The 25,728-nt window shown below is 42.0% G+C and overlaps 5 protein-coding genes across 5 annotated transcripts; 2 read left to right on the top strand and 3 right to left on the bottom strand. All coding sequences in view use genetic code 11, as the record gives it.

Moving 5' to 3' along the window:
* Window positions 1-348: 348 nt before the first annotated feature.
* On the bottom strand, window positions 349-1,095 carry EGR_02530 (Calcineurin subunit B type; the record flags this gene model as incomplete). The annotated part of the gene is made up of 2 exons (XM_024491779.1): window positions 349-519; window positions 757-1,095. 2 exons carry the CDS (start codon window positions 1,093-1,095, stop codon window positions 349-351), a joined length of 510 nt encoding a protein of 169 aa, XP_024353930.1.
* An 819-nt stretch (window positions 1,096-1,914) lies between these two features.
* EGR_02529 (hypothetical protein) lies at window positions 1,915-3,179 on the top strand (the record flags this gene model as incomplete). Its single annotated transcript, XM_024491778.1, has 2 exons — window positions 1,915-1,989; window positions 2,958-3,179. The coding sequence occupies 2 exons, from the start codon at window positions 1,915-1,917 to the stop codon at window positions 3,177-3,179; spliced, it is 297 nt and encodes a 98-aa protein (XP_024353929.1).
* A 302-nt stretch (window positions 3,180-3,481) lies between these two features.
* EGR_02528 (Regulator of chromosome condensation) lies at window positions 3,482-6,696 on the bottom strand (the record flags this gene model as incomplete). The annotated part of the gene is made up of 7 exons (XM_024491777.1): window positions 3,482-4,046; window positions 4,122-4,230; window positions 4,306-4,482; window positions 4,565-4,942; window positions 5,183-5,477; window positions 5,814-6,229; window positions 6,630-6,696. 7 exons carry the CDS (start codon window positions 6,694-6,696, stop codon window positions 3,482-3,484), a joined length of 2,007 nt encoding a protein of 668 aa, XP_024353928.1.
* A 3,568-nt stretch (window positions 6,697-10,264) lies between these two features.
* EGR_02527 (TBC1 domain-containing protein) lies at window positions 10,265-17,627 on the top strand (the record flags this gene model as incomplete). The annotated part of the gene is made up of 15 exons (XM_024491776.1): window positions 10,265-10,519; window positions 10,563-10,715; window positions 10,757-11,001; window positions 11,291-11,359; window positions 11,450-11,873; window positions 12,515-12,618; window positions 12,769-12,863; window positions 12,943-13,059; window positions 13,511-13,611; window positions 14,808-14,907; window positions 15,013-15,110; window positions 15,334-15,450; window positions 15,657-16,002; window positions 16,620-16,753; window positions 17,511-17,627. The coding sequence occupies 15 exons, from the start codon at window positions 10,265-10,267 to the stop codon at window positions 17,625-17,627; spliced, it is 2,475 nt and encodes an 824-aa protein (XP_024353927.1).
* Window positions 17,628-21,149: 3,522 nt separating this feature from the next.
* Window positions 21,150-22,298, bottom strand: EGR_02526 (Syntenin-1; the record flags this gene model as incomplete). The annotated part of the gene is made up of 3 exons (XM_024491775.1): window positions 21,150-21,201; window positions 21,365-21,628; window positions 21,748-22,298. 3 exons carry the CDS (start codon window positions 22,296-22,298, stop codon window positions 21,150-21,152), a joined length of 867 nt encoding a protein of 288 aa, XP_024353926.1.
* Between the last annotated feature and the right edge of the window lie 3,430 nt (window positions 22,299-25,728).

The raw sequence follows: 25,728 nt of genomic DNA, 5'->3' as shown, positions 1-25,728 counted from the left end.
TTCTGCAAGTCAGTCTTGTATATCTGAGCAAGGAAGTACATCAATGACCCACCATGATGTCTTTCTATCAACAATGTGGGGAAGATATACACAAAAACCTGCACATGCACTGAGAGCAAGATGGGAAAAGAGCGACAGTTACATTTGTAACATCACAGACGACGATAAACAGAGGGAAAGGTGGACATTTCGATAATTGGTCGTCGAATTCTGCACAATTGAGAGGCCGATATCAAAATGAACGTTTAATTTGTGCGAGAGTGGAAGGAGAATGGTTTAAGTTTACTATTTGGAAAGGCGAATCGCAGATGAGAGGGAAACTTACAATTGTGGTTTCATAAGTGCATATTAAACGTCGACTACCATCTTTTTGTGCACGTCCAGACCGCTTACGACCTGACAAAACTCTTCAAATGAGATACGACCGTCCCCATCTTGATCAGCAAACATGATTGTTTTATCCACAATCTGTTGGAGTTGGGCATCCTTCAAGTTATTGCCAACCATCATCTTTAGAACCTGAGAAAGAACATCCAACTCGCAACAAAGCAAAATTACAGCGCTTTGGAGGGAAACTGCTATACAAATTATCATGGGAATGTTCATACAAACTACGAATTGAGTAAAGCAAATAAAAAGGCTATGCAATAATTGATGACAGAATCAAGAAGCCATGACATAAGCAAAAGGGCAAAGTAGCAAGCCACAAAAAGTAATAACCTAAATGGAATACAAAGCAGTGGGATCAACGGTTACCTGGAAAAGCTCCCCATTGCTTATATAGCCATCTTTGTCGACGTCATATATTTTGAACGCAAAGTTAAGCTTGGCCTCTTTGTTCCCTTTAACACTGAATTGAGACATCCCCTCAATGAACTCCTTGAAATCTACCTCGCCATTCCCATCCGTATCAAAAATTTCAATAACACGTGCAACTAGTGGATTCTGTTGAAGTTCCGGGAGACTCATAAATTCCTCGACACTGAGCGAACCAGATCCATCAAGATCAAGCTTTTTAAAGCGCTTGCCTAGTCGTTTAATTTCCTCAACATCAAATGTGGAACACAGCTCTGGAAGCGACGCCTCATTACCCATATCAAATCAAGGACAGAAAAAAACAGCCGGCAGCAAAAATGAAATCACCGCGTTTAACTTCAAAGGTAAAAACTAGCTTCGCGTATCAAATCAATCTAGTAGAATCACCTAATAAAAAGTTTATAAAATGACACAAGGAAAAAAAATCATCTACCATCTTAGCTGGCGAAAAAATTTGTTACAACTTCAAAATGAGGCTAGTTTCAACTTAGTCATGCCACAAATATGTAATCATTTTTATGCGAATGGAGCATTATTATTGTGTGATTTAAACGCCCATTTAGGCCTTTAAATTTACTTAAGTAATTATAAAATTTGATACTGTATCATTATAGCCTTGACTAATAACGTAACAACAAAATTTTCAAAACGAAATTTGCGACCTTATATGTAGCACACCTAGATTCCACTGAAGAGAAAAAAAGGCGTTTTACTAAAGCATAATATGGATATACTTTTTTGTCACATAGAAGGCATTCGGAATACTGGAATGCCCTGAAGACCAGCCCACTCTGCTTTTTTCAGTGTTCAAGTCAAAAGTCACACTACAAGCAAACTGCGAGTTAAGCAACTAAAGTATTATATAGCCCCTGTCCTCCTTTGAGTATCATCCCCGGCGCCCCCCTGTTCAAACTATCTCGTCAGCCACCACAAAATGGTTGGTGCTATGTGGAAACACCCGTGGTAGTCATCAGATTTCCATGCAACTGAGGAGGTACTTGACCTTAATGTCACTGATTCCTCTTAAAAACTGAACTGCACCTAGAGTTTTGTTTAAATTGGGATAATTAATTCGGAAGCGGTAGATGTGCAGCCATCATGCCTGTCCACAGAGAGATTCTGGAATACTGGCCTAAACGCAGATTTATGAAAAAAGAGCGAGATTTAACGCAGGTTTGTTGGAAAAGGGTTTATGTTTGTTTGTTTTTGTTACTTCCGCCTCGCCTTGGGGCTGCTCACTCACATCCACCCGAGCTCTATCCAGTAGGTAGGTAAGTGGTAGAGGCGTAACGAGTTCAGTTTATCGACAACTTTATGCATGTACGAATGGAAAACCCAGCAACAAAACTATTCCAGTTAATAATGCTTTAGCTTTTAATGACTTTCCTGCAGAACTCATGGCTGGGGGAGTTGCTAAAGCTAAACGTCAGTTTTAGCCCTTTGTTTGCGATCATCGCCGATTCTCCCATCCGTTGCCTATGTGCCTTTTCCTCCCCACTGCGGCCTAACATTTAGCAGCTAAAAGGTCACATCAGCTTATTACATACACTTGATAAACATAATGTTATTTATGCAACCTATATAAGATTTTTTGCCTGACTCAGTTGAAAATAACACTATCAATACTAGAGTTCACCAGGGGTAAAAATTTCGTTTCAACATATAAAACCTGAAAAAACTCGACACTCACAGATATTTTAGGTATCTTTACATCAAATAGCATCTGGTTTCCATATCACATATGACGTTTCCTTGATGGGCAATTGATCTCATTCAGACCTGATATATCACTTTCGTCAATTAGGCTAAGGGAGTTGTCATGATTGTAAGTTCTTAATTATCTTTTGCAGGATTGTTATGGCTGTGCCTTAAGTGGGCCTTTTAGTTCTCATTTCTATTTTTTTGACTTTGAGAATTCTAACTAGCATTTGTTTGTGCTTACTAAGTAATTAATTTTGTGTGGAAGCCTATTGAAACTACGATTTTTCTCAGTTGTATACATTTTATTTGACACAATTGAAAACGTTCGCATTGTTGTACGCTGCTTTTGCAAATGAAGGTTCCTCGTAATTTTGACTATAGTTTCTAGCTTGTTAATTTCATTAGCATGATGACAGTCTGGCTGTTTGTCATTGTTTTAGCCTGGGGAATCAAGTGCGGCTGCTAGTCGTCAGGATGAGATTGAGCGCAAGAAAAATGAGGTTCTTGTGCTCAAATCATGCCTTAACATGAAACGTCTTAAACTCAGCTTAGCTATCAACGACATCAAAAATTACTGCTTTGAGCACGTAGACTCCGACCAGCTTATCAACGCCTCCAAAGACGATCCATTTAAGAACAAGAGAAAGTGCTCTCTACTCTGATCCCCCCTCAGTTGTCTTGCTTTGATGTCTAACCTCACTGTGCATTTCCTCACTCTTCATGCAATTGACTGGAACCACTGTGTATTCCTCACAAATAAATTAATACAATTGTTACATCTATAAATACAGGAGCTTGAAACATCGATAGTGTATGCGATAATTTGATGCGTTTAAAGGGTCCGTAGTGGTCAACCAAGTTCAAGTGGGGGACTTAAGGTACCAATAGGGCTGTCGCTGCCTTCGGTTTGCATCTACACAAATGTGATATGGGTATAAAAGTGACATCCATGGAGGGAGAATAATTAGTGGGTGTTGGCGGGGGAGGCGGTATTGGAGCCGCCGTCCGTCAATGGAAAACTAGGCTCGCTAGTGCTTGTGGTACTGCCGCCACAATTGACTCCTGCAGCGGGTGCAACCCCTGCCTTTGACGCCAAAGGTGCATCCACCGGCTGGGCAAATAGCGAACCGCCCAGACGGCTCGACCCTCCGCCGTCCGTGCTGTGGGCGCTACTCAGTGAAGACTGATCGCTCGCGACGAAGGAGCAGCTGTGCACGGAACTGCTATTTACCGTGGCTCCTGCAGTGCTAGCAACTTCCGGGGGGAGATTTGATCCACTTAGTGAATTCACAAGGGGCTTGTCGGAAGAGTTCTTTTCATTCGTCACAGAGACTGCTACTTCGGAAGTTGTATCCATCGGTGCCGATGGCGTGTGGTTATTCGTTACCACTGATTTCTCATCTTTAGGGGGTGCAATTTTTCCCGAAGCTTCTTCAGTGTCTAATTTCGTGGCCCTAGGTTTAACCCGAGAGGGATCGGCAGCGAGCATGACAGCGTGTTGTCCACCAGCATCGACCATGACAACTCGTCTGAAAAGGGGTCAGGGGATTTAATGATAAAGCAAAAAGATCTCCAAAGTCACTGAAAATTTAGAGTAGACAAACCTATTTAATAAGTTTTTGCCGACCATTTCACCAGGTTCTGGAGCATCTTCATACTCCACTTCATGAGCTAACTGTTGACTACTTCCCATGCCCCAAGAAAACGCCTTCCCTGCAGGAATAGTGGGAAAGTGTTTATGGCATTTGGACCAAAAAGCTTACAAGAACATCGGTGCAGTAAACAAACCCGCATCATCTATTGCAAAAGAGCACGCCTCGCCACAGCCAATCCAGCAACATTTCCGACCAAGTAAAGGGCCTTGAACCACGTGAGGAGAGGGGACTGCAGAGACATCTGAGTCAGATTTGGAGACAGTGAAACCAAGGCGGCCGTAATCACTTCGACCAACAGCATAAACTTCCCCTAAATATAAGACCTATTTTTGAACGGACAAGCTAATAATTTTCCGAGGAAAATACGAACAAGGATGAAACAATGGGCTTACCCGAAGAGGTTAATGCCAGCGTGTGGTGCATTCCAATGGCAAATTGGACCCAATTCTTCTCTGGATCGAAGCCGTTTGCTGGAGTGAGCATAAACTGAACGAGAGGACCCTGCCTCTTCGTCAGCATGGACTCTGAAACTTGCTCACTTTTGACGAAGTCCTCCGTGCCCGCAAGAGTGTTTCCACCAATCTCCATCCTTTTCTTTACCTCAACAGACCGTTTTTTCACAAGGGCAAGTTGCCCGTAGTTATTTAGACCGCAGGCGTATATGACACCTGAATTCATACAACGCGCAATGGTTGCAAATCCACCAGCCCAGACGTCAACAAATCGCTTGCATCCGCGTACACGACATTCCCCCGGTTGAAGAAGTAGATCTAGAGGCAATTTAGTCGAATATCTATAACCTTTGTAAACTTGAAGTGAAATTTTGCTGAGGAACTTTTCAGCTTAGCAATTGATCAGGTTTGATTATACCATATATTGATGACCACGATTTAAAGCCACAAACTGTAGAATTATACGGCAAACAACGAGACTATCAAATTCACTGAAAACAGTCGTAACAGTAATTGCTATGACTAAATGAATGGGAATCAGGGACGACGTCAGCTTACCAAATCCATTACGCCCACCGTCCTTCGAGAAGCGTTCGGCAATTCGGCCCAACTGGCCCTGTTCGCCACAGCCCATTGTAAGGAGGCGACCCTCTTCAGTGAGGCAGACGAGGTGATCCTGTCCTGAAGCGATTTTCACAACAACACTCAAGAGCGTTTCCAGACGAATCGGGCAACGACAAATCTCGCCCTCTTTTGTCAGCCCAATTGCCCCACCAGAGCCACGAAAAGTGCCCCACAGCCAAACGCGTCCGAGATTGTCAAGGGCTGCAGTGTGACTGTCACCCGCAGAAATCTAACAGTGGGGTAAGGGGAAAGGCGATAAGAATAGTTGTCAATGAAGGAAATAACATGCAAAATGACCAGAAAGAACTCAGTGAAAATAGATACTACCGCCGAAGAATGGGGCCCTTAACACCTTAGCTAAAATTCTAAGGGAAAGTCAACCATAAGGCTCCGAGCATTTTATTTTCAAAACATAACGGAAATGATTGTTTTTTTCGCCTCCAGTATAATATATTTACTGCTGGTTAAAGGTGATTATTCATTAAAATATCGAACACATTATTCCATTTTAAAAGCATTACAATTGAAAAAAAATGACTACATTAGAAGACAAAAAATTGCCTACCATTATAATATGCACATCCTTTTCGGGAAAAGTGACAACACCAGGTCTTGACTCTTCAACAAGACCATCGACGGATTTCCCGTCGGTATCTTGGAGAGAAGTGTCTGTAGATTGGCGACCAAGAGCACCCTCGTCATTGCAGCCGAAGGTGAAAACTCTTCCGTCAGCCGTGAGGCACACAGTATGCATGCCACCCGCAACAACCTGGACAAAGCTCTCAACATCGTCATTGAGGCATCCATTAGAGAGGCTGGCAGCGGAAAACCGGGCCGGTTTCAAGCGTTCAGTAATATCCGGTCCGAGGCCAAGCTGACCCGTATCTCCAACGCCAAGAGTGAGAACTATGCCTGCTGTAGAGCGTCTATTTAAATGGCGATTTTTAAGCTTGGCCCCAGTTTCATCCGCAAAAGGATCAACTAGTGGAAAAGAATAAAAGATGTTTGCCGCGCAAGAAGCACTCCGAGTATATAAGTACCAGAGAGGACATAAGAGAACAGCGCCAAGGAACGAAAAAAAATTCGGTTTGAATTAGAAGAAAAAACCAACTAATGGTAAAAAACTGGTAAATTTACGCATCGCAATATAACCCAGCCTGCAGGTAGTATTATGCAGAAATATGAGGAATGTTGACAGTGAATACCAAAAAACAGCAATAAAGTGATTTTTACTAAGGTGTAATGGATGAAAGCAGTTTCCTATGGTCTTACATCAATAAGGGCCAAAGCATGATGTTAAGAACAAGGAAGTAAATAGGAAAATCAAGTGCAGAAAATCGACCATGGGGGCGAAATTGCTTCAGCTTTAAAAAATGCTCACTTCTTCTGCGCTTCAAAGCGCTTGGAGCGGGAGCAACGCAACGCCTTTTCTTACTCCTAACAACCATTTCGGACGGCGCAGAGAAACACGATCAAGCAACTTTGAATTTTCCACCACAGTTAATTAAATGGTTTTAACATTTAAAACAACAAAAAACTCAGAAAAAGCAAAAATACAATTTAAAAATGCCAGCCTATCAACTTTTATAATGCTTTAATATATGCTAATTACAGCGCACTATAGAAGCCCAAGCCAGTGAAATGCAAAATTTCTACATATTGATATGGTTAGCTAAATGTGCTGTTAATCGCTGTTCCCATTTGTGCACCAATGTTTAAACATACCACAAATTTTACATAAGCACACAGTAATCCCTAGATGTCAAGACTTAAAACGAGGCACCGCATTTGCCTAACTACTTCTAAGTCATTTCAAATGTAATACTTATGCAGTTTTAATGTGCCTTTAGGAAGGAGGCAATCAGGAAATTTGAATCTCGCGACCGGATCATCCTCTTTCTTACCTAGTGACTGCGGCTCCCCTCCTTCTTGAACATTGTATTTTCCCTATCCATCTTGTCACCTTTAGTGAAGATGTCCAAAGCGAATCAACCGGGCTTGTCTAGGAACGCTAGAAATAGAAAAGCGGAGACCGAGGAGTCTCGCTCCACACAAAAATGTAACGCCCCAAAAGATGGGCTTCTTCTAGCATCGTGCAAAATGATTTGATGAAAATCCCTCTATAAACTGTTTAAATTAAGGAAAGAAGAGACGGTTTTCTTAGGTTAAAACCTTTAATACAAAACTAATAAAACTGCCAAAAAATCCTGCTAAGCTGTAAAAGGACTGAGAATTCCTTGACCGTAACGACGATTGTAATGTAGCGTCACGGGACTTCCCTAAAGACGAAAGAAGACACAACACTCGAGCAGAATATATATTCAGCGCAGAGAAGGTGTCTGGGCTATTGGCATGACCCGAAAGGCCAGCCCATCCAGCGAGGTACAAGAAGGCTAATTCAAAGAACAAAAGCGGGGCCTTACCAATACCGAGGGATAAACCACTATTGTACCACATTATTTTTGGACCAATAGGAACACGAAATAAATGTGCTGTTATATATTCTCTGGCGCTTTAGAATTAAATGCTTGCAGACTATCAAATTAAAGGATAATCCGATGAGTTTTTTCGAGGGCAAACTTATTATTCTAGTTAAGAAATCATCGTTACGAAGATGGAATTCTAATCTGATAGTTAGATGAGCAATACGTGCAAAATAGAAGAAGTGGTTCTCCGTGGAATGGTATGAAAGGTAGGCTCTTAAACTGTCTAGGTATTATGTAATACGTCGGTGGTTTATCCCTCGGCATTAGTGAGGCGCCACCTTTGGACTTTTGAATTCGCCTTCTTGTACCTCGCCCAGGTGGGCTGGCCTTGGGGCCATGCCAGTAGCCCAAACACCTTCTCTGTGCTGAATATACATTCAACCCTAGTATTGTGTCCTTCTTCGTCCTCAGGGAGTGTCGGAACGCTACATTTGTGGTAGCGGTAAGCGACCCTGATCCTAAAGTTTACGGAGCGGAAGAAGCACATGTGCTGCCGATGGGAGAATGGCGATGACCCCTAACAGAAGGGATAAAGTCGATGTCTACCTTTGGCATCTATCCCAGTCCCGTGTTCTGCAGGAAAGCTATTAACAACTGAAGCGACACTAGCCGTGGAACCATCTGGAGGTTTGTTATAGATTTTACCTACCGTCCCCCATGGACCTGTATTAAATCCCGTCCTTCCTTACACAAATTACCTTTTGGGCCGCTGTTCCTACATTTATCCATGGACACGTATGATGGCCAGCGCAATTCCCCTGCTCCTGAATCAAGTTCCTAGACCGGACGAAACTCCAGATCCAGTTAAATTGCCAAGATGGATCAGTGACATTAAAGTCAGTTATTTCTTCAGTTGCATGCTACTTTGGTGACTGGCACGGTCGGATCGGGGGCGTTACTTTACAGCACCGACTACGACGAAATGGCTGACGCGGAAGGTTGATCTGCGGGAGCCCTGGGGACGGCGCTCAAAAGAGGAGGGAGGCTATGTAGTACGATGCTGGTTTATCCCTCGGTATTGGTGAGGCGCCACTTTCGTACTTTGAATCAGCCTTCTTGTACCTCGCTGGATGGGCTGGCCTTCGGGCCATGTCAGTAGCCCAAGCACCATCTGTGTTGAATATATATTGTGGAGCGAGACTCCTCGGTCTTCGCTTCCCGATTCCTAGCGTTCCTAGACAAGCCCGGTTGGTTTGCTTTGGACATCTTTATTAAAGACGACAAGATGTATAGGGAAAATACAATATTCAAGAAGGAGGGGAGCCGCAGTCACTAGGTAAGGGAGAGGGCGGTCCAGTTACAAGGTCCGAATTTCCTGCTTGTCTCCTCCCTGAAAGGCAAATTCAAACAACATAAGTATTTCAATATATTCTGCCTGAGTATCGTGTCTTCTTTCGTCTTCAGGGAAGGCTTGGGACGCTACAATAGAGCCCCAAGGTGACAGTCGGTGTACTGACTTTCCTATGTATGGGCGTAGGCTACTGATTTGTTTGAAAAGGACGTAAACGGCAATTATACATCTGAATACGTCGTAAATCCTTCTCGATCTGCACAAATCCAAAAAATGTTTGCCGATATTCTTGTATCAAGGTGGTGCGTCTAAAGTAAGAATGGTAAAACTGGAATAAATAAGTCATTATTTTTAGACGTGCTAATTGTGGCGTCCCGAGGCTCCCTGAAGACGAAAGAAGATACAGCACTCGGGCAGAATATATATGTTCAGCACGGAGAAGATGTCTGGACTATTGGCATGGCCCAAAAGGCCAGCCCACCCAGTGAGGTACAAGGGGGCTAATTCAAAATACAAAGGTGGCGCCTCGCCAGAACCGAGGGATAAACCACTTTTGTATTACGTAATAGTAGTGTAATACGATAGTGGTTTATCCCTCGGTTCTGGTGAGGCGCCACTTTTGTACTTTGAATTAGCCCCATTGTACCTCGCTGGGTGGGCTGGCCTTTCGGGCCATGCCAATAGCCCAGACACCTTCTATGCACTGAATACATATTTTGCCCGAGTATCGTGTCTTCTTTCGTCTTCAGGGAGTCTCGGGACGCTACAGTAGTTTGTGTAGGAAATATTTTTTTGCTTGCAATGAAGTGATGTTCTTATGAAAATAAGTAATCTACAAGTTTTGCAAAATTGAATAAGCAGCAGATTTCGCATTTCCAACAATTGCGCAACAAATGAATGGAACAGCAATCAAGCTTTAGAAAGCTAATTATTGCCTTAAGTTGCTAATACGTCAACTTATATCATGCCTAGGAATCGCTAAGATATGTGATTGCACTCAGTAAACTAAACTATTTTGCTCAAAAATTTTTAGGTATTTTGTTTTTACTTTTGTTACTTATCTGAGCAAGACACCTCTACGTCTAACCCTTGGAATGTTTTACTGAGCTCATGTCTCGGTGGCTTGTCTGGTTTTATGAAGACTTTATGTCTGTGTTGTCTATGTCTTTGTCGTACTTGGCATTTTTTCACAGAATTACGAATGAAGATTATTTCTGTTTTTTAGCTTTGTTAGTATACATGATTAAACTTTTCGGGCCAGACCCATTGTTGCATCGATATTGTGGTATGCTTGTCTATTATAATGGATTCCTAATTATAGCCATAATGAACATTTCTTACTGTAGTATTGGGATCAGTTTAGATCCACCTTTACTTTTTGGTCGCCTGGCAAAATGTACTGCTGCCTCGCATCGACATGGGTGGCGCATTAATTTGAAACTTGTCACATCTTTTTTTAAGTCGGAATTGGCTGGTTTTTGTTGTCATATCAGGGTAGTTTAACATTACAAGTCCTCATCGGATAAACTAGTTGTAGATATATGGTGCTTTAGACTTTCTCCGGTATCTACGGTTCATCTGCTCTACTTCCTTTCAGGCTTTTCCCGAAGAAACTTGTAATAAATGGTGCCATGTTAACTTTACGGCTGACGCCGAATCTGTTTCTGGAACTTTGTTTCTCCTCCCCCCTGTAAGTGCCTCTTCTTTTGGCTTTATGCCTCATGTGCATAGAATTCGGAGGATACAATAATCCAGTGGATTGCTGACAGCGATAGCCTGCTAGAGCGTCAAGCCTCCCCTAAAATTCCTCTCTCCAGCATCAGTCAAGTGGAACGCCGACGTTTGTCATTTAACCGCCGTTGCACCTGCATCTTCCTTCGAACTAACCAAAATGAGATTTTTGGTCCTTTTGAGTTCACTCAGGGTGGTTCGATTGATTTCATTAAAAAACTCCAGTCACATATTGATCTACAACAGTAAGTCAATTTGCAATGTGATGTCTAACGAAACTGTTAATAGTTTTTTCAAATCACCCGAAGACTTACTTATTGTTGTGTCACCATCTTGAATATCGCATAGAAACACAGGCTTTCTATTCGAAGATTTATGCTATGTGGGCGGTAGCTGTGTATGGAGCGCTTGTCATTCTTCAGATAGTGGTGTTAGTGTGTCTATTCTTGTTCACGCGATATTTTCAGGCTGCCGTCGACGATTTTCTTATTTCTACCCTCTGATTGGCAAATTCACAGGTTTTCTGCATTTTAGAGTATCATCAGATCCTGAAGTCTACAGGGCTACCCGTAGGACAACAACCTATCAGCTACCAACGTCAGAGTAAGATTTGTCGCTCTCTCTTACTTTCCTTGCTCTCGGGAGCAGGAGTGATCTTTGCTTATAAAACACTAAAACACTTGTTTCATCTAGCTTCTCCAGTTCTCCTATGTCTGTGATTCATGGCGTGGGTACAAAACTCATGAGTGTCTTCGAGGGTCTGCGGGTGAGCACTGACGCTGCGCTGAACAGTGTGGGTGTTTACGATGGTACAACCTCGTGGCGCCGCTCCCCCAACACCGAGGGCTTCCTAGACCCCGACTTAATTGCACAGCGCACCATGACGAACCAAATCTACGCCGACCGACTGCAGCTCGACGAACCTCTAACTTCCATCGCAGCGCCCGACGATGCCGAATATCAACTCATCTCTTGTCCTCCCCGCCCTATCTGCATTCCCAATCTCAAACCCGTGCCACGCAGACATCCAGTTACTCTGGCAATGTGGCAGCGTCACCTCGATCGTGACGGACGTGTAACTGTGGCGGAGAAACTACAGACCTCCATCTACAATGGAGTAAATGGTTGTCTGTTTTGCTTTTACACGCGCTACATACGGATGGCTAATTACTACTTTAGTCGCTGTTCTAGATTGGCATATATTAATGGGATGAATTGCGCTTCGTTTATTCAATTTTCTATCATCAACATGTTTATCAGTACTTTTAACTCAATTTCACCTTCAATAGTACAACTTTTCGATACTTTCCACTTGTTTGTGATTTTTTTCTCAAATTCATTGGTCTGTATACGACAGTCCCTGTATTATCTGCTTATTGTTGAGTGATTATCGTTAGAATTCATTCATTAATTTTTCCTCTATAATACCGTTTTAATGCATTCCTATAAAAATTACGCTTGAATTTCATTTGTATTACCTGTCGAAGGTCAGCGCTTGTTATCTTTATTATATTGAGTGACCCTTCAATCCAACAATGAGTCACTTCTGTGCCAAGCCAAATTCGTCATATAAAGTCAATGTTTTCATATCATTTGATCGCGTGGGCACTTATTAAATCACCGGAAGTGCCCCCCATGAGATGGTGTAATTCTCACAGTAGGAACGATACCTAATTTATTTTGACTCATCCGCCATGCAATGGCTCCTAATAAACAAGCCTTGATTTACCTGCCTAATACTTTTTACATTGGATTTAGGGTATTGAACCGGATCTCAGACCCATCGCATGGAAGTACCTTTTTGGCTATCTGAAGTGGGATTTCACAAAGGAGGAGAATGCTAAGAGGGTTCAGGCTAAGCAGTTAGCCTCATTTAACTTTTCATATCAACAATAGGTGACACTCAATCGCATATTTGCCCCAATTCGTAGTTTACTGTTACCTACGTTTGCATCATACCATCATTTGTAATCGATTTTCCGTTTTTAAAAATGAACTTTTGTATTCTTCAGCCAGCATTATCACATCATGAAGACGTTTTGGCGATCAATGTCGCCAAAGCAAGTAAGGAACTCTTGTGTTTTTAGAGGGCGCAAGAGCATTATAGGTTCGTTTGCTCACACCGAGTTCTTGTAGAGTCATTTTCGACCGACAAACTATCCCGTTGGTGTGTACATGATTTTTAGAAAAGGACACCTATCGGACTGATCGGCAGACAGCCCTCTTCAGAGACAATTCATCGGGAGCTCTTACACGGCTTTACAACATACTCATGACGTACACTTTCTATAATCCCGATCTAGGTGAGTGAATACAATTAATAACCACATTTCACTCCCCATAAATGTCCAGTTTACTCATTTTCTCAGTTAGAAAACTGCACATCGCACTCTGTTTGTTTCCCGTGGTTTAGGAGCTCGATGCTGGGTTTAGCGACGCCGCTGTTCGGCCTTGTATTTGTCGTCTATATCCTTATTTTTTAAGTTTATTTACCATCTCTGAAAAGTAATTATAGCTTAAAGATATTTTTTGAACTTTTAAAGTGACAACCTGGCGCATCTGACGCTAACGCTTATTTGTTTGAAAATTAGATCACAGAAGACATCAGGCAAAATCAGAACTCCTTCATTATCATGATCGTTCATCTTTCCAACTAGGCGTGAACCTACTGCCATAACAGGCCTCCGGTCGCTTGTCATGAAATTAGTGTTGAAATATTTTGAAAGGTTTACCTCTTCTACACTCAACCTTCAGGGTATTCTCAAGGAATGAATGACTTGTTGGCGGTCATAATGTCGGTCATTGATGGTGAAGAGGACGCCTTTTGGTGCTTCGCTGGGCTCCTCGATCATATTGTACGTCTCTTTTTCCCTCATTTCTCACCTCCACTTTTAATTTCTTTAATTGTTTCATATATTTTTAAATGACATTCTTGAAAAAGAGTTTGAGGCGCATTCAACAATTATGTTAAGCTAATGCAAAGCAGTCTTACATTCGGTCTACTGATCCACGTGATCTTGTTCACTGGTGGACGGTCGGATAGATAGCAAAAGTCCGTTTGTGTGGTCAGTTTACCCTTAGCAGTAACAGCTTTCAGTGTTGTTCAACCACTTTCGCGAATAATTGTATAGTGTTTGTTGCGTAGGTCATTGAGCAAAGTTGTGTCCTGGTGAACTTACTTAATTCGTGACTCGCAGTGCCATATGAGTGACTCAAATAAACGAGGCTAGACCCTGCCGTAACGATCACGCGTTCAATTATGGCCATTTCAGTTCTACTAGCTACTGCTGTTGCGATGGGCTCTCTATAGATGATCATTTATCCACGTTTTTATCCATATTCACTGACGGTACTGCATTCATGTTTGTGGCTACCCTGTTGCTATTAATCTACGATATCTCAAGTGATTGTGGGAATGGAATTTCAAGCTGAATGCTTTGTCCCTACTCTTGATTGGTTCAAAGAACAGGTGACGGTATTTTATGGCTGCAACCGACCAGCGTCGACTTTCCATTTTTCTTGAAATGGCCACCTCTTATTGCACTTTGTAAGTAGCTGTACCATCGAGGCATGTAGTAGGTACCTTCAACGTTTTCTGCGGTAAAGTTCGAGCTGAAAACAAACTAATGCTAATCTGTATATGAAAAAAAATTATGAAGCATCATACAAGATGCCATTTGTCACTGGTGGAGGAATACCTAAAATGTCGATAGTCGTGGACTACTTTGCACCGAAATTTTATTTATTACCTAAAACGAAGATATGACTAGGGTTTTTTTACTTTTAATAGAAGTCGCGCCTGCAATTTTATTCATTTTATATTTATCACCATCATTGTAGCGATAATAATGTTGGTTTCATTTACGCCAATCTGGTAGTCTGCCCAGACTCATGCCTTTCCCATCCTCTAAATCAATTTCTAATAAACGAGTGGAGGCTTTGGCATTTAAAATGAACTAAAGGGTGGAGTGTTGAAAAATTATGGGGCTTGTAAATCATATTTCAGTTTACCTCTTAACCAATCGGACAGTTAACTCTTTTCCTTTAACAGTCCGGTCACTTTTCCGACGATTCATCAGTTCTATCCAGTCAATTCGTCGGCCTCTTCAAGCTAATCGAAATTCTTATGCCTCGTTTTGCACGATTTTTGCGTAAGCTTACCTCTTTTTGTTCTAAACGACCTTCAGCCTTGTTATTTGGATCCGATTGCCCACTGCCTCGAATACGGTTTTTACCCAACACTGTTTATTTTTTAGGTGAAAAGGAGGCAACATCGATGAGTTTCTGCTTCAGATGGTTTTTTATCATCTTTAAACGCGAATTCTCCTACGATGATATCAAAATACTTTGGGAGGTTAGTTATTCTCACAAACATTCTCCTGGCAGCGATGGCCTTGGGATATTCTCCTTATTGCAGGCATGGTAGAGCGGATGATAATTTTATTGCCATTTTACTTAATCTGCATCGATATTTAAATTATCCACGAAGATTTAGGGCGTAACTTAAAAGCCTATCAGAATATAAACAAAGGGCCTGAGTGGAAGTCTAAGTGGTGATCGGCTTTTTTCTCTTGCAGACACTTTACAGCGGCGTTGCTCCAAGGAACTTCCAACTACTTATCGCAGTCGCCATTTTCGACTCTGAGGCTGAGACTATAATCAGAAGTTGCTCAGACATAAGTCAAATACTTCAGGTATTTCCCACCTTATTAACGTGCATTCATTACAAAGTACAAAGCTCATTTGATCTGTAAATGTCACATGATTTCGCAACGTCGCATCAGGAGTGTTGAGTATCAGCAGAAATGATTAATTTAATAGTACTGCTATATTAAAGCGTTGTAATTGTGCTTTTCCTTGTATCCTTTCTCCTCTCCTCCCCACCTTTTCTCTTTTTTAGCACATCAACGGTCTGAGCGAGAGGATAAACCTTCAGAACGTATTGAGTCGCGCCCAGGGCATCTATAATCAGTTGTTGGAGATTAAGGATCATTTGCCTAATGAGGTGGCTGTTTGCCTCGGTTTCGCATTGCCTGCTGTCACTAGCGCCGGTATTGCTACCTCTACCTCAAGCGATGCTTGTCATGACAACGAGGAGGATTTCCTTCCCGCGATAGAGGACTGCGGGTTCGGCCTTGAACCCACCGCCGCCTCTCCCTCCTCCTCCTCTTTCCACTCCGATCTGGAGGTGGGCGAGGACATCGTCATCTCAGGGCGACATGGTGTCACTCCGGCTACAATAGAGGGTAGTGACAGTCTCCCATAGACCTCCAGCTTCCCCCCTCGGATATGTATGCTGGCGTGTACATAGATGCAGGCTCATTCATCAATCTTTCTCCTCCTCTCTCCCTTTGACTCACTGCCCTTGTCTCACAATCATTGATTTTATGGAATCTTGATTTCGCTTGAGTCTTGTCCCCAGAGGCTATCGCTATGGTGGTTTGGTAGATTGGGAACGCTCCTCACTGGGGTTGCAAGTGCGCTCCTGTCCAAATTGGTAATACGAAATCTGTTAATTGTGGGTGTGAGATATGATTGTACGGGTGCTCACTTACTCATATTTGTTCAGTAGAAATTATTCAGTTGGAGATCAATTAGATACGTGGCAATCGTGGTGAGGGTGGGATACAATTTCCTACTGTGATGGCACCCTGTAGTGAGCGGAATCTAGTGAAATAGTTTACGCCTTTTATCAGAGGTTGGTTACATGGACGGCGGAAGTTTAGTTTTGTTAGGATAACTGTTCACATGACGTTCCATGGTGGAGCTTTGCGTGTGAAGGCTTCGCTTTAGCCATGACATAACCGATTGTAGCAGTCAACCGTGTATTTATCGTAAAGGGTAACGCTGAAACTATCCGTAGACAACATTTTGGAGTTCCTTTTTTCCACAAAAAGTTGGGTGGAAGTAGCTTGCTTAGAATACCTTGGTGGAAAACTTAAAATTGGTACTCATCGCAAGGGAATGGCGTATTGTGAGGATGGTTTCTGGCTGAAGGTAGAACCACGTGCTTTGAGAGCAATTCGATGCAAATGGGCGAGAAAGGCACTCTCCAATTTTGGGTGCTCTTTTAATGCGGTATAGCAATACTGGTCTTTGATTAGTTTTATCTTGCCTCGTCTTGCATTCAATCCCGAAATGGTCAGCTACTTTCATGCACTATTTTGAAATCGTTATTTATCAAATAAGGCTGTAATTGCGAGCGTTTTGAATGGATGTAACCAGCTCAATCATACGTCATATTAGTCCACTGGTGTAAGTTAAGTGTGATAGTTCGCCCCTAGGTTAAATTTAGGCGCGATAAAGAACACGAATTTAAATGTGCTGTGGTTTGCGTGGGCTAAGTTGTGCGAACTCGTAGTACCGTTTTACAAAGATTGTAATTGTGACACCGCACTCCGTAATGGCGCAAGCCTAAAAATCATAGTTTTGCCGTTCTAGCATTTTTCAAATCAACAAAAGTTGTTCTGGAACATTTCCGACGTTACTGTTTTGTTAGCATTTCGCACCATTTTATTGCTAGCAGTATTAAAGTCCTCAGTTTGCGCGGCTATGACGGGGAGGAGCCGAAAGTAGCGCTCCACAAGCCACAACGACTCGATGAACTACCGCCGAATATGGGTGCGAACGAGTCATAGCTATTCCTCATATCACTACCATCTAAGGGCAATTTTTGGCCAGGACTCATTTCGATTTCACCAGCTTGTGCGTGCGGATGTATATTCTCGTTTGCCTAAATCTGATCCTTTGCCAGCCTCGGGCATCCTGGTTGACTGTCTTGAGCGAGGATACCACCAACGCGTGCGATGTGCGTGCTGCAGCTGTCCACCTGATTGGTCTGTGTGCGCCGCAGGTCTCGCTGTTTGTCTGAGGCGTATGAGGTTTTCCAATTAAAAATTGAGCATTAGTAAGGGGCCTTTCCAACTATTTTGGCTAAAAAAAACCCCTTAGCTTTGATCGGCGTATTCTGACGTTCGACTAGTGCATCTGATGGCATTAAACTCGACCGTGGCCATCAAAGCTTTAATACTCCACCTTCCAGGAGGAGTTTCGAGGTATGCCATTGCCAAGTGGACGATTGGTCACTCTGCATGACGTGACATCTTCTAGCCACAAAATTGTGTTTTCTACCTATTTAGCAAGTTCAGAATGTAAGTCTCATTTGGTTCCAGAGAAGAACGAAATCATTTCAGACCTTATTGAGAGGTGGAATTAGTCTGTCAATCCATTCATGTGGGCATGATGTGCCATTTGTGAACCACGTGGTCAACCTTAGAGTGACTGTCAGCGATGACAGCAATGCCAGAGGGGAAATCAGCTCAGATTGGCGGAGTGATCTTTCTCCAAGATGTGAGTTAGGCTACGTCAATCACGGTGCATTGAGATCATGCACAACACACGTTTTCCGTGGGTGTAGGCAAAGCATTTTTAGCGTCATTCATGTCATAGCACTTGACGAAGCATACTTTAGTAAAAGCAAAAAGTGTGAAAGCAGCTTAAGCCTAGTTGAATATCACCAACACTACCTTCACCGGAGTACAAACTTCTTATTTGTAATTTGTCCGGTCTTAAGTAAAGTTAGCATCTAATTTAGCATTTTTATTTCTTAGTAATTTTATAACAACTTTAAAATCATCAACTCGTTTATTAAGTGAATGGTGAGCAAGTATGGCGATGGACTAGTAGAAAATGAAGTAGCTAAATAAGTGAGTTTGTGTACATGTATTGCATAGCTACACAACGCTTAATAAAGTAAAGTTAAACGACGTTTGAAAAGACAGGACGCATTTCACGACTTAGAGTATTACACACGAGGTGATAAACGCTTCTTGATGTCCCAGATAATCCTTCTTTTATCGAACCTTTTGGAATTCTGCTTTTACAGAAATTTGTCTATCTGTCAGCTGTATGACAAACTTCACCCAACTACACCACTCACAGTTACATAATCCACACAAATAGAATTAGCACATCTATGAGGTAAGTAACCACCAATGTAACTGGTAACGATGTTAGTTGACCAACATGGAAAAACCCATAAGCAAGCGTGTTTCTAGTGTGAAATAACGTCTTTGGATAAATGGACTTTGGAGCAGAAGATAAATGGGGATATTGGAAGGTGGTCGGTGTAACAAATTCCTTACGGATGCCTTATCTTCGCATGGCAATATCGTACATTCCATGCGGGAGAATGGAACGGTTGATGCCTAGGCTAGTAAAATGATACATCTGCGTTATTAGTTGTTTCAACGTGCAACGAGAAGCACAGGCAAAATCAACTTATTAAAAAGATTTCACAAAAAGAAAAGAACATTGCTAGCAACGATGCGCACTTAAATAATGTGCGGGCTATCACAGCGATACAAAATAACACGAAAATGCTCTAGTGGCAGGTAAAAATCATTTGATTTACCTCATCCATCAAAACATTTATTGAATGAGTGGATGATGCGGGGATGGAACACTTGCATGCATACCTCTAATTTAAAGTTTAAATGCTTTTTACTGACTGAAGTGCTCTCGATGGGCGTAGAGGAAGAGAGACATGACGTGAGCGCACGGGCCACTCGCTTAGAACTTTACTATCTAGAAGTTAGCCAAGTACATTTTGGCATTCGAGAGGAAAGATAAGGCTGTTAATAGCAGCTAAATGATGCTACACCGAAAAAGACATATGCACTCTCTTATTGTTTCCCATAAATTGGTTTTATGCAATGGATTCATGCGGCGATTGAACGAACAAACTGATGGAATGCGCAAAAGTAGACGCCTTCTTGCAATTTAACCAGTGCAACAAGCGCGCCATTACAGAAGAACCGCAGGAGATGCGGATCCAAGTACCACGAGGTAGCGAAATAGGACATAATTTGGTGGCGCTCAAATCTCGAGCAAGCTTCCTATTTCTTCATTCGATGGGCAAAATCACGTTAATTCAGGTGCACTAAAAGGGGCAAAATGTGCGTCTTCCATTTACACTTTCGAGAGTGTTGAAAACCCGTTGGAAGGATGTACAATAGGCTGCTAACCATGCTGTAGCAATTCTTTCCTATGTAATTCAAGCAGAACAGCTGGTAAATGCCGTTGTAGCGAAGTGTTTTATCATAAGAGGAGCCAATTACTTCCGTAGGTAGCTCGTCCCCACTAATGATTCCAATGAATCTGTCGGATACTTATATCAGAATTACCGCTACCTACGAATTTACATGTTCTGAACTCGGTTCCAGATGGTAGAATAAAACTTAAATTTTTGCTAGCACTTCAAGTTGGATTATCAACAGAGTGTCGCTTATCTCTAGATGGCTTAACAGATAAGCCCCGTGAGCAGTAAATCACACACACACACACTATAATGTCCTAAAGCAATAATTAAAAGTGGTCGAAAATAAAATCGCGTCAAAAAATATCATTTCCGATTTATGTATTGTTTGGATTCCGAAATATGAAAAATTAGGTGTAATGGAGTTGAAAAAAATTACATATGCATACATCGAAGCATATAAAAATAGCAGGTGTCTAAAATAATAGAGAACTCATTTCTCACAGAAGAAAATGTATTTTTCATTCTGATCACAAAATCGTACTGCAATTGAAAATAAGAACTGTGAGTCAATGAGACCTACAATCAAAACAGAAATAGGTGTACCCAGTGGAGCCCCCATCAAACGGCGGTAGGAGGGAACGGCGCGAGTACAGGTAGGCGTATGCACGGTGCGCGTTTCCCAGCTGAATGCTAGTAAAGGCTTTCTCACAGCGCCAACGCTGCACGTCTCCTTTTTGCTGGGGTAGTGAATAACCAGTGCAAAGGCCGAACGCCATGGGTGACTTCAGCCACACCCATTGCTCAACGCCGCTGGTGAGCACCGACCCTCCTCATCTTGGGCGAATGAATGCTTCGCCTCTGCTCACTAACCTCGAGTCATTGATTAGGGGACAAACCACACGGCCATGTCAATAAACAAAACATCCACTCGAGCAGGAAACGGGAATCAGCGAGTGGTGAAATCCACCCACCGGTTAAACTGGCATCGTAAGCACCTAATGTGACATCGATTGTACCAGGCTTCCTCGACGCCCACTATTTCAAGTCAGCGCAGAACCAACACAGCATAGAGCACGTGCCCCCGCCAGAGGTGAACAATTCAATGGTGCTTGGCTAATCGATATGGTGGGTCAAGAAGCCCTACGTCCCACGCGCGCGAGGTCAGCTTTGGAGAAAGACATACACCCCCCCCCCCCCCAACAACAGGAAATGCGTGATGACAAAGTAGCTTTAATGCATTAAAGTAACCGAAAAAAACAATACTACATAAAACAGAAGTCAACTGGTGTATTAAAATACGGAATTGAGATGGCAATTGGTTGAAATAGGCAAACAGAGTGGGGAGGAGAAATTCTATGCCATTGGTTCGGAGCGGTCCATATTCTTCATTAGCCCCCTCCCAAGTCTGAAATAAACAAAAACCAAATAAATATTTTAGTGACAAGTAAGGTAAGGCACCCGTTGACGTGGTAAAAACAAAGAACATTCCGTTGAACATCGTGATAAACGAAGTCTACGAATTAGCCAAATGTCCAAGGCATAAAAGAACGCAATTGAACGCAGCTCACTTTTTCGAAAGGTGCTGATAGTAAAAGCCGGGAATAAGCGTCACCCTGACGTTCTGAGGGGAGACTTTGATGAGTTCGCGAATTTTCTTATCGGAAAGACCGAGCACATTAATGCCATTCACTTCAACCAAGTGACTATTAATCAGCACACCATTCCTAGCAGCACTTGAATCCTTAACAATGGCCTCAATATCTCCATCTTTGATGAGAATGCCCAGACACCCCAGGCTGTCCTTTGCCAGCGTAACGACGCGTTCAAGGGGCCTGAAATAAGAATGCGACGAAATCTCACTAAGTGGCAAAGAACTTCCAACAAGTACGTAATAAGACTATGAACTGAAAAAACCAACGGTTTTCAATTAACACTGAGCTAATTGGTTCACCGGTCGCGTATGATAATATCAACTGTTGGTCCGCAAGATCGCCTGATAAAGCTCATTGCCTCTTTCCCAGTCATACCGACAGTGTATTGGCTGTTAATCTTCAAAACTTGATCGCCAAAGCGAAGACCAGCCTCGGCGGCTGGAGAATCAGATTCGACATAAGTCACGAACACTCCGCGGTCTTGATTGCGTAATTGTAGCCCCACAAAACCATGTTTGTTCTTTCGTATTGTTACTTCGCGAACTCCCTGTGATACATTGACAGGATCTCTACTTGCGATGGCGTTGGGATCCGGAAGAGCAACAGTACCGCCTACGTGGGTTGCGATCGCGTCTGCGTTAGGTTGCCCACCATAACAGGCGTTACCGTACTCATCATAAGTAACCAAGGAAAGGTCCAGGCCCAAAAATTCGCTAGCCAACAAGGCGTAGTTTACACCACCTGTGGAGTCGGATGCTGCTGGGGCAGACATCAGGGTGGTGGCAAGCCTATTTTGGGCATCCACCTCCTTTCCAATCGTTAGGGCTTCGAGACTAGGATATAAAGGCATCTAAAAGGAGGGAAAAATTTGAAAAACAGGAGCAATGCACTACAATGGACCGCTCCTGCATGACTAGGCAAATAACAGCGTAAAATTGAAGCGAATACCAAAAGAAGAGTTAAGGCAAACAGACCATCAAAATGGGGCAGGCTTGTAACCTTTTCCGTGCAAATACCGACACTTTAAACAAGGCCGTTAAATACCCCAAAACTACATGCGCCGAAGCACAAAGAACCAAAAGCTTCAAAACCCACCTCGGCGAATAACAACAAGAACCAAATGCCGCAGCACCTATAATTATATGGACTATTTTGGGTCGCAATGTAGTTAAACAAATATTGGACAGTAATATGGAGCCGCAAATACCCACTGACTTAACTGTTTATAAAAAATATAATACCCAGCTATTTGTAAAACACGTCGAAATTGAAAAAGAAGCTCACATAAGTTTATATAAGCTAACTACCTCAAAATGGGTGTATCTACGACCTGTTTCAGTAATACGGTTCTCGCATAAAAAAGGGCAATGCATATATTTTCTTGGTTGGCCTGTTTAATTGACTCTAAATGTTCCTGTCTACCTTACTAAAATTAGATCCAATTTAATACAACAAAAGGTGAATATGATTGCATCGCTTTTTTTTATAGAAATACGTCTAATGACATAAATATCAATCATTAGTCAAGGCTAAAGTTGCATTTTCTAAAATATATCAAAGTGATTTGCCGTTTTATGTGCAGGTCGTCCGTCCCTGTCTACGTCTCCCCTGCGTTAATGATAAATCCCTACCGCGGCGTTTCTCTGCTTCCGAAAATACTAAGAATGCCATATTAGTAGTACTAATATGGTGAATAACTAACCTCATTTCTTCTGCTACGTACCAAGCTTCCTTGCTACAACCGGAAGACACTAAATATAGAGGTCGAAATCTGCAAAGCTCCTCATCAGATGTTTGTCAATGCCACACTGACTCTTGATATTTATCTTAATAATACGTGATAAGAGAAGGAAACGGATTATTACAGCAACATTGAACTATTACGAAGTTACCTGTGGAACTTATATGAAAATTTGGGAATTGCATAACCAAATCCGGTCGCTTCCATTGCCCTAGGAGCTGAGCAGACCCTAGATAGGTGGCTGGGCAACAGACAAATGCAAACAGAGTGGGAAGGAAATAAAAGCAGAATAAAGTTTCATGAAGCCACATTGGTATGTCTTTTATTAAATGGCTACATTTCTAGCTTAGTTTTATTGTAGTTAAAAATTGTGACACGAAATGCCGGTCTTGAGTACTACAAACAGATGAATACCTTTCTCTTAACGCGTTTCAAAAAGGGGAAGTAGCCCCGGGTACGATCACGTTGATGAGATGGGTCACGGACAAAGTGACGAAATGACTTTCTGCCTCCATGAATGTCTGGTGTTTAATGTTACTAGCTCGTGCATGGTTTTTAAAACACCGACCACTATGTGATGGCCGAAGCAGATTTACAAGGGGCAGCGCATTGTATGTACTTCCATCTTGAATGTGATTAAGAAATATTCTATACTAATGGGCTTTATTACAATTTGAAGAAAGAGACAAATGAAGGGGTGGCATCTGACAGGGTAGACGGAAGTATAAGCCACGGTCAGTGGAGAATTCTCTTGCATTTAGAGAAGCATAGGTTCATTAAACTTCCAAATCTTTTCTTGTTTTCCCCTTTTTAAGCCTGGTCGCAGTTTTGGCAATCTTATTCTCGTGACAAAAATCGGAATCTAACATATTTTGGACGAGATTAGATAGCTTTTACTTCTAAAGTTCTTGACCATATTTATTCAGCAATCTTGCATCACATGTGTTTCTGCAATGCTCCCATGCTATTGGCAACGCAACATAAATTTTTACATCCTTTGTTCGGCCAAAATGATAAGATGCTTTTGTGTCTATTCTGGTTTCTGAAAAACCGCATTGAGATATGAAAGCATGTACCTATCTTACTTAAATCATCCATCGGTTTTGCATGAGTCCTCCCGATCACCTCATGAGCCAATTTCCACAAAAAATTCCTGATTTCCTTCCGTGGCCGCAGTTTTTTCACCTACCCCAAATTTGCTACTTTAAAAGAACGGCTTAAAAGTTATGCAAGGACTACAAATAAGGTGAAACAGGCACTTTTGGGGGAAAAAATTGTGGAACATTGGTAAGTTAATTTAATCGGTCATAGAGTACGTCCCCCAAGTGGGCTTTACGCAGAATGCCTATACCCTCAGCAGATTTGGCAAACCACAAAAGGTAAACTAGCAGGAGGACAAGTAAAAGGCCATTCCAAGGGTTTTGAGGAAATGCCAATTACCTGCTCATTGAATTCAGACGTTTACTTATCATTCACTACACGTATACATTTCAATAAGGAATTTCACTTGTATTTTTGTGCATTGATATTAGTTTATATTAATCTGTGACGATTTTATTTTCCACGTTCCCACACTTATATAAAAAGTGGGGTGAAGGACCGGTAAGCGAATTATTAACAAGGCCTATTTGCGGCAATTTCATTCAGTAAGTACATCAGCCTATACACTTTTTAAAGCAGTCAGAAGGCAGGAGTTTCGCAGAAGAGCACTTCGTAGGTAAAGGCGAATAATCTTTGCGGAGGCATGACAAATGCCTCTACATTGTGTTATCCTTCCTTTTTTTCAAGTTGGAAGTGAAATATTGCTGAAAAAAATAAAGAATTAAAACTCACTCAATTGGAACTTCACCAAATTGAATACAGCCGAAATATTTTGCACCGTCACGCTCGATAGAGTCCTATTTCCGAAATTTGAAGAGTCCTAATGAGTAAAACTATTGTTCGGGCTCATTTAGCTGGTATTATTTCATGGAGACTTAAATGTCCTATAATTAGCTAAGTAAAACGCAAATACGGTTTTAGCAGACTTCATTTGTGACATTTAAAGTTTACAAAATTACGAGAAAACGTTGAAACGATCCTAAGATTTTCTCCTTAAGCAGCTCAAAAATCCCACATATAACGTGAAAAGAAGACGAACACACTGTATGACCACTTTCATGGCCCATTAGAGGTAAATCACATTATTATTATGAATAAATAAAGAGGGACGCCGAGCTAATCATTGATACTAACAAGTATCCGTGCCGACCCCGTTAATTATTGCGGGGCAGAGCATCGTTGGGCAGGATGACGTGGAACAGTCTCGAAACTTAAAAAAAGAAATTACTGTGTTCCTATTTTCCGAAAAAAATTGAAATATTCAACAGTATAACCTTAGCAAGAGGATATACGCATAAAATTACTTCACCCGCTGAGTGAGATCAAAGTGGCTAGTGTAGATGAAGGAAATCTAATCATCCGCACTATTTCAGGCAATTTTGTCCATAAAGTCGAGAGGGCACGTGATCCTCAAAATTAGTTGCTGCGCCAGTGAAGT

This window comes from Echinococcus granulosus (genome assembly GCF_000524195.1).
Source record: "Echinococcus granulosus chromosome Unknown EG_S00011, whole genome shotgun sequence".
NCBI lineage: Eukaryota > Metazoa > Platyhelminthes > Cestoda > Cyclophyllidea > Taeniidae > Echinococcus > Echinococcus granulosus.
Note: the sequence above shows the minus strand (reverse complement) of the source record. Positions and strands in the feature narration are given on the sequence as shown.